The sequence below is a fragment of the Myotis brandtii genome, unplaced genomic scaffold (assembly GCF_000412655.1).
Source record: "Myotis brandtii unplaced genomic scaffold, ASM41265v1 scaffold333, whole genome shotgun sequence".
Classification (NCBI taxonomy): Eukaryota; Metazoa; Chordata; class Mammalia; order Chiroptera; family Vespertilionidae; genus Myotis; species Myotis brandtii.
In genome coordinates, this window is record NW_005362842.1 from 778,455 (window position 1) to 796,078 (window position 17,624).

General features: G+C 51.4%; 1 protein-coding gene across 4 annotated transcripts in view; it reads right to left on the reverse strand.

Moving 5' to 3' along the window:
• Positions 1-498: 498 nt before the first annotated feature.
• TOX2 (TOX high mobility group box family member 2) overlaps positions 499-17,624 on the reverse strand; it is a 93,070-nt gene continuing 75,944 nt past the window's right edge. For 2 of the 4 annotated variants that reach the window (XM_014543728.1, XM_005871249.2), the window contains exons 4-9: positions 7,173-7,412; positions 5,568-5,795; positions 5,059-5,139; positions 3,649-4,044; positions 2,818-2,945; positions 499-1,355 (exon numbers count right to left, since the gene is read on the reverse strand). In XM_014543728.1, coding sequence (XP_014399214.1) covers positions 1,265-1,355; positions 2,818-2,945; positions 3,649-4,044; positions 5,059-5,139; positions 5,568-5,795; positions 7,173-7,412 — 1,164 coding nt within the window. In that variant the 3' untranslated portion in view covers positions 499-1,264. Of the gene's footprint in view, positions 1,417-2,817; positions 2,946-3,648; positions 4,045-5,058; positions 5,140-5,567; positions 5,796-7,172; positions 7,413-17,624 lie in introns of all 4 variants that reach the window. The other 2 variants (XM_014543729.1, XM_014543730.1) reach the window with 2 other exon arrangements.

The window sequence follows — 17,624 nt, forward strand, 5'->3', positions numbered from 1 at the left end:
GAAATTGCACCCCATTTGGGGCTGAAGTGGGGGGTCACATGATTGGAGGATGAGAGGCCCCGAGAGCTGCCAGAGAAGTGGGGGGCTCCTCTGTCTAGGTCACCTCAAAATAGCTGTGTTGGGCCCAATACCCTCAGCCTCCTAACAGCTCCTCCGTTCCAGGCATTGCTGTTTGTTCCAGGTACAGCTAAAGTGACAGAATTATTACTCTTTTTGAAGTAGCACTACCTGTGTGGCCAGCACCCTGCCCACACCCATTTTCATCATCACAGGACCCTATGTGTTCCCACCCTTATTATCCTCCTTCACTGATAGCAAAACTGAGGCCAGAGAGGCCCCGTCATCAACAGACACCCTCGGGGGCGGGTGAACGGGCAGGTGAGACTTTACCCAAACCCGACTGGCATCAGGGGCTCTGTCCTGGCAAAGCCACCACCGAATGCCATACTTTGGGAGGCCTGGCCCTGGCTCACGAAGCGCAAGAAGAGACAGACCCGCTTTCAACGTTTCAGAAGTTTTATTATAAAGGAATCTGAGAGAAGCACTGGGCACGGAGCCAGGCGGTCGCCAGGGCCAGGAAACAGCTGCAAACACGAGGAACCCCAACCCCAACCAAGCCCCAAACCGCACACACTTTCTGATCAACTGCATTTCTGTCCTCAGGTCTTCTTCATAAATAGACAACAGTCGTCGTTGGCAATTTTAAATAGATGGGCGTGTGGTTAAAAGAAAAAGCGCAAAGCCTCCGAGTGTGGCGGGAACAGACGATGGAACGGTTTGGCGGCCGCTCTGTGCACGTCTCCCTTAAGATAAAACTTAAAAAACATGTGCTAAGGGTCATAGAAAACGCTTTTGACCTTAAAGGAAACTACTTTCCTCCCCCCGCCCCAAAATAATCTCACAGATGTGTTCAGCACAGCTCTAAAACACGTAGTCAACTACTCACACAAAGCCAACAGTGTATGGGTTCATAATCTCTTGTTCAGGCTGTCACACCATATGTGCGCGTCTGTGGCCGGGCTGGCCCCTGCCCCGGGCATCTGGGTGGGTGTCTGTTGGCAAGCGACCCTGGCAGGGGCAGCCCACGTGAGCTGGGCCGGGCCCAGACATCCAGACATAGGGTACGGTGTGCAGGACGAGGAGTGGGGTCCACAGTAGCCCTGGAGCAAGCGGTCAGGGGGCAGGAGGTGCCTGCAGGTTCTTTGGGCTGGCGGCGGGCGTTGGGCGGCCTCTGCAGAGTCTGGTAAGAGGTCGAGGAAGAGACTCAGCCGTGGGGCATTAGCGTGTCACTGTTCTCTCTTCGGGTCCCCTGCTTCCTGCCAAGGCCTCCTTCCTGCTGTGGCCCCTCCAGCAGCCTCAGGGAGGAGAGGGAGGTGGGGTTAGGTGAGGTAGAGAGATTTATCCCTGGGGAGCAGGCTGTGGGAGAGAGGAGGGGCTGTCAGAGCTCACGTGACCCCACCCGGCGCCACGGGCTCTCGGGGGCCTGGACACTGGGCCAGCTGCTCACCTGCCCTGCACCCCGACCCTGGATGCAGCCCTCCTGCGATCCCAGCAGGTGCCCCCCCCCCACCCCCCGCCTGTCCTCAGTGCTGGGGAGGTGGAGACAGTGTGTCTGTCCTTCTAACACCACCATCACTCTAGGTTAAGTCCGTGTTTCTTTTGTAAATTTCAAACAGAATTAAAGGCGAGCAGGTGCTTTCTGTGTTTTTTAAGTCGGGCCCTCATGCCCTGATCGGGCTGCTCAGTTGGTTAGAGCACCGTGCAGTTACACCACAGGTGCGGGTTTGATCCCCGGTCAGGGCACAGACAGGAATCAACCAATAAATTAATAAATAAGTGAAATAACAAATCAATGTCTCTCTTTTTGTCTCTCTCTCCCTTCCTCTCTTTCTTAAATAAAAAAAAATTAAATTTTTAAAAAATATGGCACTCATTTATGACAACATAGATGACCCTTGAAGGCATTATCCTCAGTAAAAGAAGTCAGACGAGGAAAGACAAGTGTCATAGGATCTCACTTATATGTGGAATCTAAAAATAACACCCCCCAAACCAAACCAAACAAAACAAAACGAGCTCATAGATACGCAGAGCAGACCGGTGGTTGCAGAGGCTGGGTGGGTGGGCAAATGGCGGAGGGAGTCAAAAGGCGCAAACTTCCAGTTATACTAAGGTGCTGGGATGTAACGCACGGCACAGGGACTACAGCTAACAACACCGTGCTGCTTGTTTGAAAGCCGCTAAGAGAGTAGATCTTAACAGTTCTCATAAAGAAAAATAAATCATAGCTGTGTGTGGTGACGATGCTCACTGGACTTACTGTGGTGACCATTTATACATGTAAATATTGAATCATTATTGTACACCTGAAACTAACAATGTTATACATCAATGACGCCTCAATAAAAATGCAAACATAAACTGGGGCGCTGCTGGGGTCTGGCCTCCCTGTGGGGGGAAGCTCTGACATGCTGTGAGGGCCCACTCAAGACCCCGCCCCCCAGTGCTCTGGCTCTGGGGGAGGGCTGAGTGGGAGATGTTGTACCTCTCAGGATGGGGGAGGGCATCACTGCTGAGCTGCCAGCCCACCCAGGTAGACCCTCTCACCAGGCACGGCAGAAAGGGGGGCACATGCCACGTTTGCTTGCTCACCAGAGGGCATGGCAGGGTGAGGACCGGGGAGGCGGACAGCTAGGGCCGGGGCAGTGGGCACCGGCAGCTGAGAGGGCCACCTGTCCACCATATCCCTCCCGGCTCTTTTCCGTCCCGTCATCCCAGGCCTAGGGCAGCACCCGCGTGAACGGGGCGAGGACCGACCTACAAGTGCTGATGCCACACTCCCCGCTGGGGTAGCTGCTGTCCCAGTCTCCGCTGTTCCTGGGGTTGGATGGGCCAGGGGAGCGGGATCCGGAACCGCCGGGGAACTCGGAGATGTGAGGGAAGTCCTGGCGAGGAGGAAGGAGGAGGCAGGTGAGCGAAGGAGAGAGGACGGGTGCATGTCTCAGACAGCCAGGGTGGGACGGGGCCTGCCTGTGCCCGCGGTGTTCACAGGGCACGCCCTCCTGCTTGCACACGTCTCCGCTCTGCCCAGCATGGCATGCTTTTCCTTTTCCCAGCGGAGCGCCTTCTAAAGAATTCAGCCCTGTCCTGGCTGCACCACGGGGGGAAGGATTTTGCACTCAGGGCCTTTCCTTTTTTGGGACAGTTTCCCAATCTGTAAAATGGAGTTCCTGGGCTGAGTGACCGCATGAAAGTCTTGGAACAGTGTCTGTGGCACCATTACTGGGGTCAGGCCTCGAGGGCTTTGGGGAGAGCCAGGGCCAGGGCTGACCTGGCAGAAACCGCCGTGGCCGCAGCCCCGCAGGCCAGACAGACAGCAATAGACAGAGGATGAGAGGAGGGGGGCCTGGAACATCTAAGGATCCGAGCAATCTATCTGGCAGCTTGTCAACTCCCTGCCCCTGCGAGTCCATGACAGATAAGGAACACCAGACCCATTTCACTGACATGGTAACTGAGGCTCTGAGAGGTAAGGTGCCCAGGCTGTGGTTACATAGCTGGTGAGCGGTGGGGCTAGTATCTAACATCCTGAGCTGCCCCCCTCCACAGGGACCCCAGAAGGGCAGGTTTCTACTCAGCCCTGCTTACCTGTGGCCCTGGCGGTGAAGGGCTCATCGCCAGCTGCACCTGGAGTGCCATGGGAGTGGGCAGGACAGGAGGCTGGGGTGCTGGGGACATGCTGACAGGTGGGCTGAGGAGGGCGCCCTGGGCGTGAGGGGGCAGTGGCAGCTGTTGGTGCAGCGGGGGGCTGAGTGGGAAGGAGGGTGGTGGTGGCGGGGACGCGCTGAGGCCTGGCAGCAGCGACTTGGAGCCCAGCGTCCGGGCGAGGCTGGCGGGGGTGGCCCCGCTGCGGAAGGCCTGCAGGTCCGAGGGCGTCAGGAAGGAGGCCAGGCCTGGCATGGCGTACATGGGCTGCTTGGGCGGGAGCATTTTGGCTGGCGGGTTCACCTGGGCGCTCTTGGTCTCACCCTGGTCCGGGGAGCTCTGGAAGGGGACAGACACCGGTCACTCTGGAGAAGACGGAGAAACCAGACTTGGGCCGTGAGACCAGGAGGTTCTGCAACCCACTGACATGACCCCTGGCTGGCTTTCTGGCCCCTCAGGGGATATCTGTAGACCAGTGGTTCTCAACATTCTGGTCCTTTAAATACAGTTCCTCATGTTGTGACCCAACCATAAAATTATTTTCGTTGCTACTTCATAACTGTAATGTTGCTACTGTTATGAATCGTAATGTAAATATCTGATATGCAGGATGGTCTTAGGCGACCCCTGTGAAAGGGTCGTTCGACCGCCAAAGGGGTCGCGACCCACAGGTTGAGAAGCGCTGCTGTAGACTAACAGAGATAATTCTGGGTCCTTAGTGCACTTAGCTCTAACCATCCAACCAGCCCTGCTTTAATCCTTGGGGCTCCCCTGCTGATGGGGGACCCACACTCCGCAGCCTGACCAGTGAGGCCAGCATCACCCAACGGGGCCGTCCTCTATTTATGCTCCTGCCCAGCCTCTGTGCGTTCGCATGTGCTGTTCCCCTGACTTGGAGCACCCTCTCTGCTTGGCCCTCTATGGCATAGCCCAGTTGCCATGTCCTCTGTAATAGCTTCCAGACAACAGCCCTGCCCCAACTTGGGCCACATGTCCACCGCCATCCTGAGCCTCCTGCCTGCAGTGCTGGTGTTGACCGAGGAGGCCGACAGTGTGGTCAGGGGTGAAGGCCGAATTTGAAGAGTGGCCAATCTGGGTTTGACTCTTAGTACAGCAACCTAACACATTGTGTAATTTCAGGCAGGATGCTTCACCTCTCTGAGTCTTGGATTCTTGTTGGAAGAATTAAATGAAACGAGATACATGTCAAGTGGCCAGCATGAGCCCGGCACATAGTAGGTGCACTGGAGAAGTGACCTCGGTGTCCATCCTTTCCCGTGGGCCTCAGTGCCTGCTCCACCCCTCAGTGGTCCCGCACTTTACAGCCTGTGCCTAGGATTCCAGGGGGGTTACCTTGGAGACCAGGCTAGCCCGGTAGGCTGCCAGAGCCTTCAGATATTCCTTTTTCGCCGCTTCGGTCTTCCTCTTGTAGGCCTGAAAGATCCAAGACATGAGCAGCCAGGGGAGAGGTTAGGTGTTCAGCCTGAGGTCACACTGCTGGGGGCCTTTGCCTGTGAGCTCTGTCTACTCCCAGTTTTCTCTGGAAGCCCCTGAGAGGGCTCCAGGCATGGTCAGGGGTATAGGAAAGCTCTGGTCTGACCCCAGACTCTGAGAGCTGGAGGACAAGATGGACTGACATGTCCTCGCTTATCTAACAGATAAGGAGGCAGAGGCCCAGGACAGCTAAGTCGCCAGTGAACACAGCTGGGAAACAGCAGAGTTGGAAGGGACCTAACTTCCCATCCCACAGATGGGCAAACCAAGCCCAGCAAAAGCCCCTAGTTCTAGGCTTCTCAAGTCTGTCCTTTGCTCTGGGACCCCAAAACCTCAGGGCTACGGCCCAGAAAGAGATGGAGACTCACCTGCTTCTGCTCCTCTCCCAAGCTGTCCCACATGGAGGCCACGATTTTGGACACGTCCCCGAAGGTGGCGCTGGGGTTCTGTCCCTTTATGGCGGCCTGAGTGTCTCTGAAGAAGAGCGCGTAGGCGGACACTGGCTTCTGTGGCTCATTGGGGTCCTTTTTCTTCTTCTTCTTTGGGTTCTTGGCCTTTTTTCCTGGGTCAGCTGAGGGTCTCTTCTCTCCCGACATCTGCCCGGATGAGAGGAGTTAGAAAACTTGAGATGCCCAGGGACTCCTGCCAAAGGGGCCCCACCCCAGCCTCAGGCTCAGCAGGCCCTGTTCACACACAGGTACTGACCATCCCAGGTTTGAACACGGAAGCTTGGGCCACACTGTGGGGCCAATCACTCCCCAGGTTGGGGAGGCAATGGACAGGCAGACAAGACAGACAGACGGACGAACAAACACACATTCTGGACAGGAGCCCTGGACTTTTTTTGTTTAACTCATTAATGACAATCAGCATGATGGTAAAGTTGATTCAAAGAGAGAAACTGGTTAGTGCCCTATAGGTAGAGTAATAAAAGGATCACTTTCAGGACTTCGTTTCATCTTCTCTGCTGGACAGAAGTCACTTGCATCTCTACAGGGAAAAATCAATCCGCCTTGTAATCAGACAGAACTCGCGTACGCCCCCATCACCTTTTCCTTGAGTTAACCTTTCCAGAGGATAAAATATCCCAATCAGTAACGAAGAATAAATCAAAATAAAGTTACTTAACCTCTCCATGCCTCAGTCTCCCCACCTGCCAATGGGAGATAATCACGGCACCTGCCATAGGGAGTTGTGAGGAGGACCACATGCGTCAGTACTTATGCGCTTAGAATGCTGGCCCACGGGAACTGTTTTAGAAATGTTTTCTCAATAAAAAAGAAAAGGAAAACCACCCCTGCCTGGCCTGTGGTAGAGACCAAGTTATCGTGGTGATGGAGCTGGACCAGGATCCAGAGGCACCGCCCCCCGCCCCAGCCAGGAGGTCAGGGTCTCTGCCAGATGGCGTGGGCGCCATGGCTACTGCCCAGGCCTCTGTGGGGCCACCACGTGGACAGAAGAAAGAGGCAGGACATGTGGGATCAAGTCTTGGTTCTGCCACTAGCTCGTTGAGAGACTCCCGGCAAGCACGTCCATCGCTGGCCCTTCTGGGCCTGTTTTCTGCCCCAGTTAAACCGGATGCTCCCCAACAGGGAGGGAGACTTGGTCAGTGTCAAAGCCTGGCCAGGGCCAGAGCCTGGGCAGCTGGTGAGCTCGCATCCTCATGTGTGCAGGGGTCATGTCCCCAATGGAGGGGTCATTTTTAGAGCCCCATCCCAAGGTCAGTGCTGCCCAGAGGCGCCCTCTGCTGGACCACACATTTTTGCCAGAATATGCCACTGAAACGGCCCACTGGCCATTCAGGAATAAGACTTCATTTTCTCCCAAAATCCTCTCCCTCCTTGTTTTCCAGCAAAGGGTCTGTTTAGACTCTTGCATCTTTTCTATTGGTAGGTGATGCCTGTTTCCATGCAGGGCCCGTCTTCCTGCTGACGGGAGGGCATCCCAAGGCTTTGCATGGCCACCCTACCTACCTTGAAATGCGCTTCCGATTCCTCCTCCTGAGTTGAGCTGGAGGGAGAGGGGGTCGCTGACTTGCTCCCTGGGGGCGATGGGGAGCTGTGGGCGATGCCACTCCGGATGCCCATCTGAGAAATGAGCTGGGACTGGCTGAGGGCACTCATGTGGCTGGCCAGCATCGCTGGGCGACCAAGCAGGGGCCCTGGCCGGCCCGAGTCATAGGCAGCAACCTCTGAGTGGACCATCTCCTGGATCTGAGAGAGGAGGACAGGGCATTTTGAATTAGAAAGGACCCGTCCTGCCCCATCTTCATATCTGCATTGCAGGGGCCCAGGGGAGGGGCATGTAGGTGAGAAGTGGAGGGTGGTTTCCCCGTGGATCCCTCATAGGTGAGTGCCCTGCATGATTTGGTGCACCCATGGGGGGGCCTGGCACCTTGACAGTTTGCCATTCTGCTGACATTCAGCCTGGAAAGACGATCAGCATTCAGCCCTCACTGGAGAGCTCGGTCCAGCTGAGAATGGATCATTTTATGAGACTGAGTCTTCCCTCCTGGCACATGGTACGTCTCTGCATTTATTCACTATGCAGCATGACAGCAAAGGACAGGCCCTGGAAGCTGACCTGGTTTGGGATCCTGGTTCAGTCACTTATAAGCTGGGTGACTTTGGCCAAGTGACTTAACCTCTCTGTGCCTTGGTTCTTCATCTGAAATGTCTGGGTAATAATTAAACCTACCTTTTAGGGCTGTTAAGGAGTAAATGAGCCTAGCACATAGTAAGCCCTACATTGTATGTATAAGGGTTTGTTAAATACACAGAATAAAAAAATCCCTTAATAAGTTTTGCATTTTCCTGTAGCTCAGTAATATTTGTATTAATTATTCCCTATGATATTTTCTAACTGGTTATTTTGGGGATACAAGGAAGCTACTGATTTTACATGTAGGCATTTCTCATACTAAGTACATGTTGAGAATAGTGTATACTTTTTGCTTAAACATTAGAGATACACACACTGTTCAGGGAGGCATACCGATTTGAATATTCTTTCAATTGTTTTTATTTTCTCTGCATCTGTGGTTACTTTCTTTCTAATTTCTCATCTCAAGTATCTGAGTTTTCCTCTCACTTTTTCTCTACTAAGCAAGCTCATGGGTTTTCTATTTTATGATGTAGGATTTTTTTCTCCCCAAGAATCAAATCTCACATTTTTTTGATCTCCCTAATCCTTATCTGTTTTCTATTTCTTTAATATCATTTTAACCTTTATTGATTCCTTTCTCTAATTTTTAAAGATTTGTTACTGTTGCTTCCCTTTCATTTTAGTTGTATTTTAAATTCAATTCTTTGCATGTGGCTCCTCATCTTTCAGGTCTAAATTAGAATGTCGCCTCCTCAGAGAAGCCTTCCCTGACCACTTTGTCTGAAAATCCTAACCCCCTACCTTTATGTTCTATCATCATATTGTTTGTTTCCTTCACAATTTCAAGCTACAATTATGTTGTCCATCTATCTGTTTATCATCTCTCTTCCCCTCTGGAAACTCGATGAGCAGAGGACTTGTTCACTATTGTATCGCTAGTGTCTTTGGTAGTGCCTGGAACGCAGTAGGTCAGTACTTTAAAAATATTTGTTAAAGGATGGAAAAAGGAAGGGAGGGGAGGATGCCACTCCTGGTAGGTAAAACTCCCCAGCTGCCTCTTTTCTTGAGAATGTGATGGAATGAGAGTTGTTTATGCAGTAGCACGGGGCACAATTGGCGAGAATTGGAGATGTGGCGTTAGTTGGCTATTTCCTTCTTTGATCAGACTTGGGATAGGACATAGTCATTCCCTATCGAGTCCACAATCTCCTAAGAGTTTAATGAGCTAGATGCGATTCGATCTTCTCTGAATCTTTTTTCCTCAAGTTTCTTTTACCCTCCTAGCAAAGAAAGCATAAATAACACAAATAATCCAAATAAAATCCCCCTTGAAAGTACAGAATAAAATGGTAGGAGAATAAACAAGGATATGTAAGTAAAACAGTTTCCAATTGCCCTAACCGGTTTGGCTCAGTGGATAGAGCGTCGGCCTGCGGACTCAAGGGTCCCAGCTTCGATTCCGGTCAAGGGCATGTACCTTGGTTGCAGGCACATACCCAGTAGGGAGTGTGCAGAAGGCAGCTGATCGATGTTTCTCTCTCATCGATGTTTCCAACTCTCTATCCCTCTCCCTTCCTCTCTGTAAAAAATCAATAAAATATATTTAAAAAAAAAACAATTTCCAATGTATAAAAATATCGTTTAAAAATCAGAAAATTTAATCCATTCATATCATATATATAAAAGGCTAATATGCAAAGTGTCCCCTTGGGAGTTCGACCGGGAGACCAGGAGTTCACTCGCTCACTATGATGTGTGGTGTGCTGACCACCAGGGGGCAGCGTGGAATGAAGGAAGGCCCCGGCAGGCAGCTGGAAGGCCCCAATTGGCCCTGGTCACCAGCCAGGCCTAGAGACCCTACCCGTGCACGAATTTTGTCCACCAGGCCTCTAGTTTATTATAAAGATAGAATCATTTGTTCATAGATATTACAGGTTGTTTTTTTGATTCTTTGAGTTTCCCCCATCTTTCCTTTGTTGATCAAATTTTATCTAGTGATTTTTCTCTTAATTCCTCATGTAAGAAGAAAAATTAAGCTTTTAATTTTTCTCTCCATTAGTGGTTTAGGTTCCAGATGAATATTTTTTTGCTTTTCACTAAATAATTTATTTCAATCATTATTCTGACAGTTGTATTATGTTTCATACCATGATAACAACAGTACTTTGACATTAACTTTGGATTTTGCTATTTTCATTGCTCACACCACTGCGTTTTTTTATACCATATATTTCCCATATTTCATCTATTTTAATTCATTTCTCAATCAAAGGTAATTGCCTCTCTAAGTAATTTTTTTAACCCAAAGCTCCTTTGAAATAAGAAAAATTTGCATGAGGCTATTTTTGTATGTAGGCCGCATTTATTTAATTTTGTCTGATGCTTGGTAAGCTCTTTTGAGTTGAATAATTCCCACTTTTTTCAGATAAGTGATATTTTCTATGGTTATTTTTTGGATTATTGCCCCTTTTCCATTGGCCTTTTAAAAAGAATTTCCCTGCTAAAAATCCATTTTGAATCATCAGGTCTTTTATCTTTTCGGTCATAATTTTGAGCTCTTTAATGTCTCCCTTGGATTTGGGGAGAAAATCCTGTTGTTTGATTATCAGTTTTCACTGCATTTTAAAGTCCAATAATCACATATTTTACCTAAAAACAATCTTTCCTGATTTCAAAATTTTCTCCTCACATTGCACGACATAACCGAAGTCTGTAACTTATGAGCGGTTTCCCCCCATTCACTGGAGTAGGAGCTTCAGAATGGACCTCCTTTAGAACTATAGTTTTTGTACATGTATCTATTTCTATTTCTAATAACTAGATCAGCACCTTGCACACAGAAAAATCAAATGCTTGTTGGTCCTGTTGAATAAAATTAAAGATAGAAGAGCAGAACTGGGTGTGACCTGGGAATGATGTCAAATGTAGCTCAGTGAGTCCAGGGTCACCATGGAGGGTGGGTGGGACTCTGGGCCACTTCACTCCTGGTTACAAAAATATTCTCAATAAATGGGCGTCAGGCCTTTCATGAATGTCTGCTCTGCGACGGACATAAGCAGACAGGAGAGCTCTGGGAATGAGAGAGCCCCCCTCGCTGCCCCCCGCCCACACACACACACAACTGCTCTGCAGGGCCTCATAGCTAATTAGGGAGACAGACCCCTACATAAAGAGAATATATGGCTGGTTATTAATGGATACAATCCAACAAGACATGGGTACAGCCATTACGCATCCTAGATTTTCTAGGGCATTGAAGATTTTTGTCCTAATCTCCCCAAAGTAGAAAACATGCCTCTGATGTGAGGTCTGAGGATATCACCGGCGTAGGCACTGGAGGGCCTGGCCCAGATCCTCTCACCGTGCCGCTGCGCCCATGTGGCCCCTGTCTCCTTCTCCAGACAAGTGTCACTGCCAAACGGGAGCTGCCTTCCTCCAGAGGCTATGACACCCCACACCCCATGCCCCACCCCGCAGCAGACCTCACCCCCTGCTGGACTGACACAGGGGCACAAAACTCCTTCCCTGCGGTGTAGGCGAGCCCCAGAGCGCCCCGCGCCCAAGGCCAGTCCTTGCTGGGCTCCTTCCTCTGTAGACCCCGATCCCTGCAGCCCCCTTCTCCTGAGAGCGCTCCCTCGATAAACAAAGTCTACAAGAACCCTCAGCTCAAGGGGCCTCACCTAGCACCCTCCACCAGGCCCACCGGTTCCCCCGCTTTGGGGACTGCATCCCACCAGCACCCAATCATGCTCACCCCTCTCCCGGCTTTAAGTGGAAATCTCCCTTACTCCAGGCCTAACAACTTCTGTCCCAACTTTCTTCCGTGCAGAACCATCATCCTCACTGTCCCCGGAACCTCCCCTCCCATCAGCGACTCACCCGGCGAGTGTCTTCAATACTGTCTGTACCACTAGAATCATCTTCATCCTCCTCTCCACCGTCCTCCCAGGGGAGCAGTTTGTATTAAGTACTTAATGTGTGCCAGAAACAGGGCTAACTGTCTCTATTATAACATTGATCGCCCCAGCTACCCTAGGAGGTAATATAATCACCCCCAGCCGAGGAGTCAAGGCTCAGAGAGTTCAGCGCTGGCCCATGACCACAGGGCTACCGACGGGAAGCTGGGTTTCTCCAGGCCACCGCACTTCCTCTCTTAGTGATGCCGTCTTCCCCGAGGCACTTCCTGGTCCTGGACTCCTGGGCTTGCTGCCTCCCCTCACAGCCCTCTTCCCTCTGTCCAGGGCCAGCTCTTGGCTGTTGGCTACCTCTCTAGCCAGTCCTTCTTGGTCTCCTCCAGTCCACCCTTAAGCACTGGCATTCTCAGGCTCTCTCCAACCCCCTTCCTTTCTACACCCCCACCCCCCACTCACCACCACCTTGAGTCTGTGGCTGCTACATGGTAGGGGGCGACGCCTGGTGATCCCTTTAAATTCTGATATCTCACCTAAGAAAGTGTTTCATTTAAAGCCAATGTCAGGCTTTAAAAGACAAAAAAGTGAGCTCACAGGATGGATACACAGAAGTGGCCAGACAATGGCCATCCCTTCACACATTCTAGAACAGTGGTTCACAACCTTCTGGCCCTTTAAATACAGTTCCTCATGTTGTGACCCAACCATAAAATTATTTTCGTTGCTACTTCATAACTGTAATGTTGCTACTGTTATGAATCGTAATGTAAATATCTGATATGCAGGATGGTCTTAGGCGACCCCTGTGAAAGGGTCGTTCGGCTGCCAAAGGGGTCGCGACCCACAGGTTGAGAACCGCTGTTCTAGAACACCTATTAGCTCATAGAACCCCTTTCCCAATTAGAACCCACCCTGCTCTGCCCAACATGCTCAGCAGCCATTGACTTTCTGACCTAATCAGCGATAGCTGATGCTGTTTAGGTCCTGCCCTTTGACCTTGGAGGACCCCCATTCCCTGCAGAGGGTTACTGCACCTGCTGATGGCTTCCTGCCTCTCACTGCCAGGAATGATGAGCAATTAAGGCCCCAGGAGCGACCCTCAACCTCTGCTTCCACTCCCCTCAACGGGACAATTCTGAGTTGTGTCCCATATGCCTCTTGGAGGGTCTGCAGCAGGATTGCATCCCAGTTGCCACGGTGATCACAACTCATCAATCCACCCCCTGCTGGCTTTCTTCCCTTCAGATTTCACCTCCTTCTTCCTTCACAGGGCTTCCTGCCGACTCCCCCCAGACAAAATACTTGCACACAAACCTTTGTGTCAGTGTCTGATTGAGGGGGATCCCAAAAAGACGCCAGCCCTCTCTCAGCCTCCTGCATGGCTTCCTTGAGTCCAGGTGCCATGCTGGCCACCAGAGAACCCTTCTGGAGTATGAAAGGTCTCCCTGCTCAGAATGTTTCTGTCGCTCCCCAGTGGCCGCTAGCATTGTCCTCGCCTGTAAGACACCCACAGAGATTCGTGCCATCTCGCTGGTCCTACCTCTCCAGCCCCTTCCCGGAGCTCCCGGGACATGCCGGCTTCTCCCTAGGACGGAGCCTTTGCCCTGCGGCTCACTGTTCCTTTCCTCTGTGTCATCCTTTGAGACTTAGCTGAAATGTCACCTCCTCAGAGAAGCCTTCCCTGACCTCTCTCTCCTCCCTTCTCCTCTGGCCACTGCCTCTTCCTGAGACTTTCCCAGGGCTCAGCATGGTGGGTACCAAGCATCTGCTTATGTGCAGACACATAACGTGCCTCCCCAGCCCTGGGCAGGTTGCCTGGCGCACAGCTGGCACTAACGAGATGTCTGGTAACCAACTGCACCACGCCTCCTGCTTTCTCCTGGAAGCATATGGACACGTCCAAGAGCCACGCGTGCACCCTCTCCAGGGAGGATGAAACAGAAGAAACAGTAACAAGGAGCCGCTGTGAGCATAATTAGGTTCGCCTGGCTAATAGATGCTCAGGGTTCAGGAACACAAAGGGGCTTTCCGCAAAGTCCCCATCCGCAAGCCCTGTGGAGAGCAGCCCCGGGTGCTGCGGGCCCCCACACAGTAGGGAGAGAAGGAGAAATCGCACCTTTCTCTTTCCCATCTTCTGCGGATTCACAAAACGGACACCCTGCCTGCTTCCTCCGAGGCAGAGACAAGGTGTCGGTGGACACAGCCTCGCACTCGGCCTGGGAATCGGAACGCCTCTCCGGAGGCCACAGCGGTTCTGCTCGTGGTGGCCCCTCCCTGGAGCCCCTGCCTCTTTCCAGAGGGTCGAGAAACTTCTCCCGAGCACAGTCAGATCCCAAAGGAAAATGATCAAGCCACTGAGAGCGTTTTACCGTCCCTTCCACTATCTCAGAGTAGACCTTCCTGATAGGTCACAGCCCTGATTTGGTGACACTAGTAATAATGACAATAATACTTGCTATTATATTTAGTGAGGCTCGCTGTGCGCCAGGCACTTCATGAACAAATCTTTGACAACAGTATCGCCCCCATTTTACAATAAAGACACTAAAACTCAGAGAGGTTAGCCACTTGCCCAAGGTCACACAGCTAGGAAGTAGAAAAGTCAGGATCCTGGCTGTTTCTCAAGACTGGGGTCTCCTCCCTGCACCCCCACAGACCCTCATGGCTCTCCTGGGGGGAAAGGTCAGGAACCTGCTCTCACAGGGCAGCGGTGAGGATGCAGCGAAAAGGTAAGTTAGCACAGAGCCCAGCACATAGTAGGTGCCCAACACAAGGAGGTTTCCTTTCCTTCATTCAAACCTCCTGAAGGTATGAGCTTGAACCTAATCTCAAATGAGCTAAGAAGAGGTGACAAATGCTGGAAGTTTCTAAAATACCAGAGAAGAGGGGAACCAGGAGGAAAGCTCCAATGATGATAAAGATTACAGCACAAGGCCTGGTACAGAGATGCTTCACAACCTGTGTTACATTTATTAGGTCAGTAATTGGCAAACTTCTATAAACGACCAGGTATAAGATATGTTGGGCTTTAAGGGCCAGATGGTTTCTGTCATAGACTCAACTCTGCTGTGGTAGCACAAAATCAGCCATAGGCAATATGTAAACCAATGGGTGTAACTGAGCTCCAATAAAGCTTTATTTACAGAAACAAGCAGAGGGCCAGATTTGGCCTATGGCTATGGGTTGACAACTGCTGTGTTAGTCAAATGTTGTCAAATAAAAAGAAATACTGGTTGAAGCACTACCTTTATTTGGCAATTACCATCTGCCGGGCACTGATCTCCACACTGTTCTCCCGACCACGTTCAATTCTCACCCAGCCATGGGAGGAAAGGTGTGTTTATTATCAGCATTTTACAGACTAGGAAGCTGGGTTCAGAAAGGGAAGGAAATGTGCCCCAGGCCTTTAGAGCTGGGATTCAAATCCAGGTCTGTCTGGTTCCCGCCCATGTCCTCAGGCACTGCATCACCAGGTGTGCTGCCCCTCAGCTAAACCCCGCCCTGGCCACCACTGGGCTCTTGCTCTGGCTCACGCTGCAGCCTCTCTTGAAAATCAGAAAGACCTGGACTGGTGACAGAGATCTGGTAGTTGGCCACTGAACTCCAAATCTGAGCTTCAGTTGCTGTCTTGAGCCTCCTTCTCATGTCCTTGACTGGGCCTCTGCCTTGAGCTGCTTTCATTAGAACGACCTCTGTGGTCATCTGAGTTCTCTAATCCTCTCGGGTCCCCAAGACTGCTCCTGCTACTCATTCACTCATTCATTCATTCATTCATTCATTCATTCAAAAACATTCCCTAAGAGCTCTTATGCCTGAGATTCTGGGCTAGATGCAAGAGACCAAGATTAGACCAAAAGCACCCACCTGAGTGCAGTCTGATGGAGGAGGCGGGGATGCGCCCACACCGTTGTAACCAGTGCAGCAGCACAGGTGTTCAGAGGGACCTGGGCCGGGCAGAAAGGGGCCCCTCCAAGGACTGGAGAGCCAGAAAGCCTTTCCCTAGGTCCTAGGGAAACTCATTAGTCAACAGAACCAAATATCAACAGTACAACGATTGAAATTTCTTTTGAGAGTCAAATTTTTTAAACTTAAACTATATAGGTAGGTACATTGTTATTAACTTAATTAGGGTACTCCTAAGGCTTAGGAAGAGCCACACTCAAGGGGCCAAAGAGCCGCATGTGGCTCGCGAGCCGCGGTTTGCCGAGCCGCAGTTTGCCAACCACTGCCCTAGGAGAACGCTCTGAGCTGACTCCTGAAGGGAAGGTTTGCAGAACAAGACAGGGTGGAGGGTGTTCCCTGGAGCAGGAGCATATGCACGGGCACAGAGGCATGGAGCCGTGTGAGGGTTAATTTTATGTGTCCACTGGACTGGGCCATGGTTGCCAAGACATTTGGTCAAATTTTATTCTGGGTGTGTCTGTGGGGGTCTTACTGGATGAGATTAGCACCTGACTCCATGGATGAATAAAGCAGGTTCCCCTCCCCACTGTGGGTGGGCCTCATCCAGTCAGTTGAAGACTTGACTAGAACAAAAAGGCTGAGTAAGAAGCAGCTTCTGCCTTGGCTTCTCCTGCCTTCAGAATCGGCTCTCCTGGGGCTCCCACTTGCTGACTGGAGATCCTGGGACTTCTCAGTCTCCGTAATCAATTGAGAAAATTCCTTTTAATATCTACCTACCTACCTACCTACCTACCTAAACTATTGGTTCTGTTTCTCTGGAGAATGCTGGCTAATACAAGTGGCACGATGAGCTTTGCAAGCTGCCCATCATAGCCAGGCATAGCTAGAGTGTCAGGAAGAGTGGGAGGTGGGGATAAAGTGGTCCCCGAGGTTAGGACTTGGAGGGCCGGTGTGTTCAGCAGAGGGACCATGCCTGCAGGTGCTAAGGGGATGGCCACAGGCTTCAAGCAGAGGGTGTCAAACCCAGGGCTGTGCCCTGTGCCGACAGCTGCCGGGCAGTTCTGGGATCTGCAGCAGAACCACCTCCCTGGGGAAAGTGGTCTCAGGCCCCTGGGAAGCAGCAGAGACACTGTGTTAGCTTCCTACGGCTGCTGTAACATGACAGCACAAACCCAGTGGCTTCAAAGAGCGCAAACTCATTATCTTCCAGTTCTGGAGGCCAGAAGTCCAGGCAGTCTCAGTGGGCTCCAGGGGAGATTCTGTCTAATTGTTTGTTTGTTTTTTGATGGATGCGGTGCTTGTGCCTTGTCTCTTGGCCCCGTATCACATGGCCTTTCCTTTCTCTGCTTCCACCATCACATCAGCTGCTCCAGGTGTTGGACTTGTGGGCAGTTAGACAGACATGCACAGAGCAAGGACGATGGGCCAGGTACAGGAGGCCACCAGGGTGGAAAGCCCAGGGTGACTAGCAGAGGGCAACTGTAGGTGGGAACTCACCCCCAGGATGACCTTTCCTCCCCTAGCATAGCACAGGTTTGGACCCCCTGACCCTTCCTCCCTAGAGATAACACGTAAGCCTCAGTTGTAGTTCAGCTCCAGGCCCAGAAAAGCAGCAAAACTAGACAAGAGACACCATGGCTGACCTCAGGACCAGCTGCACTGGATAATGACCCCGCCCTGGCGCCGACCAATCAGTGGAGACCCTGACCCTGAAAAGACACACCTGGAAAGCTGCTCAATATTCTATTGAGATCTTCCCCTGGGACCTCCCCTAAAGTCTCTGTCCTTAAAACCCTCCTGGGAGCACACCTGGGCCTTTCTCCCCTCCCCCCCCACCAGGTGCGTTACCATTACCTTCCTCACTCCTAAGTTCCTATGGCTCTTCCTTTGTTTTTATAATTTGTTTCCTAAGCCCATACCTTCTACGAATTACTTCTTCCACCTCTGTGATTATATATATAACTAGAGGCCCGGGGCACAAAAATTTGTGCACTCGGGGGGGGGGGG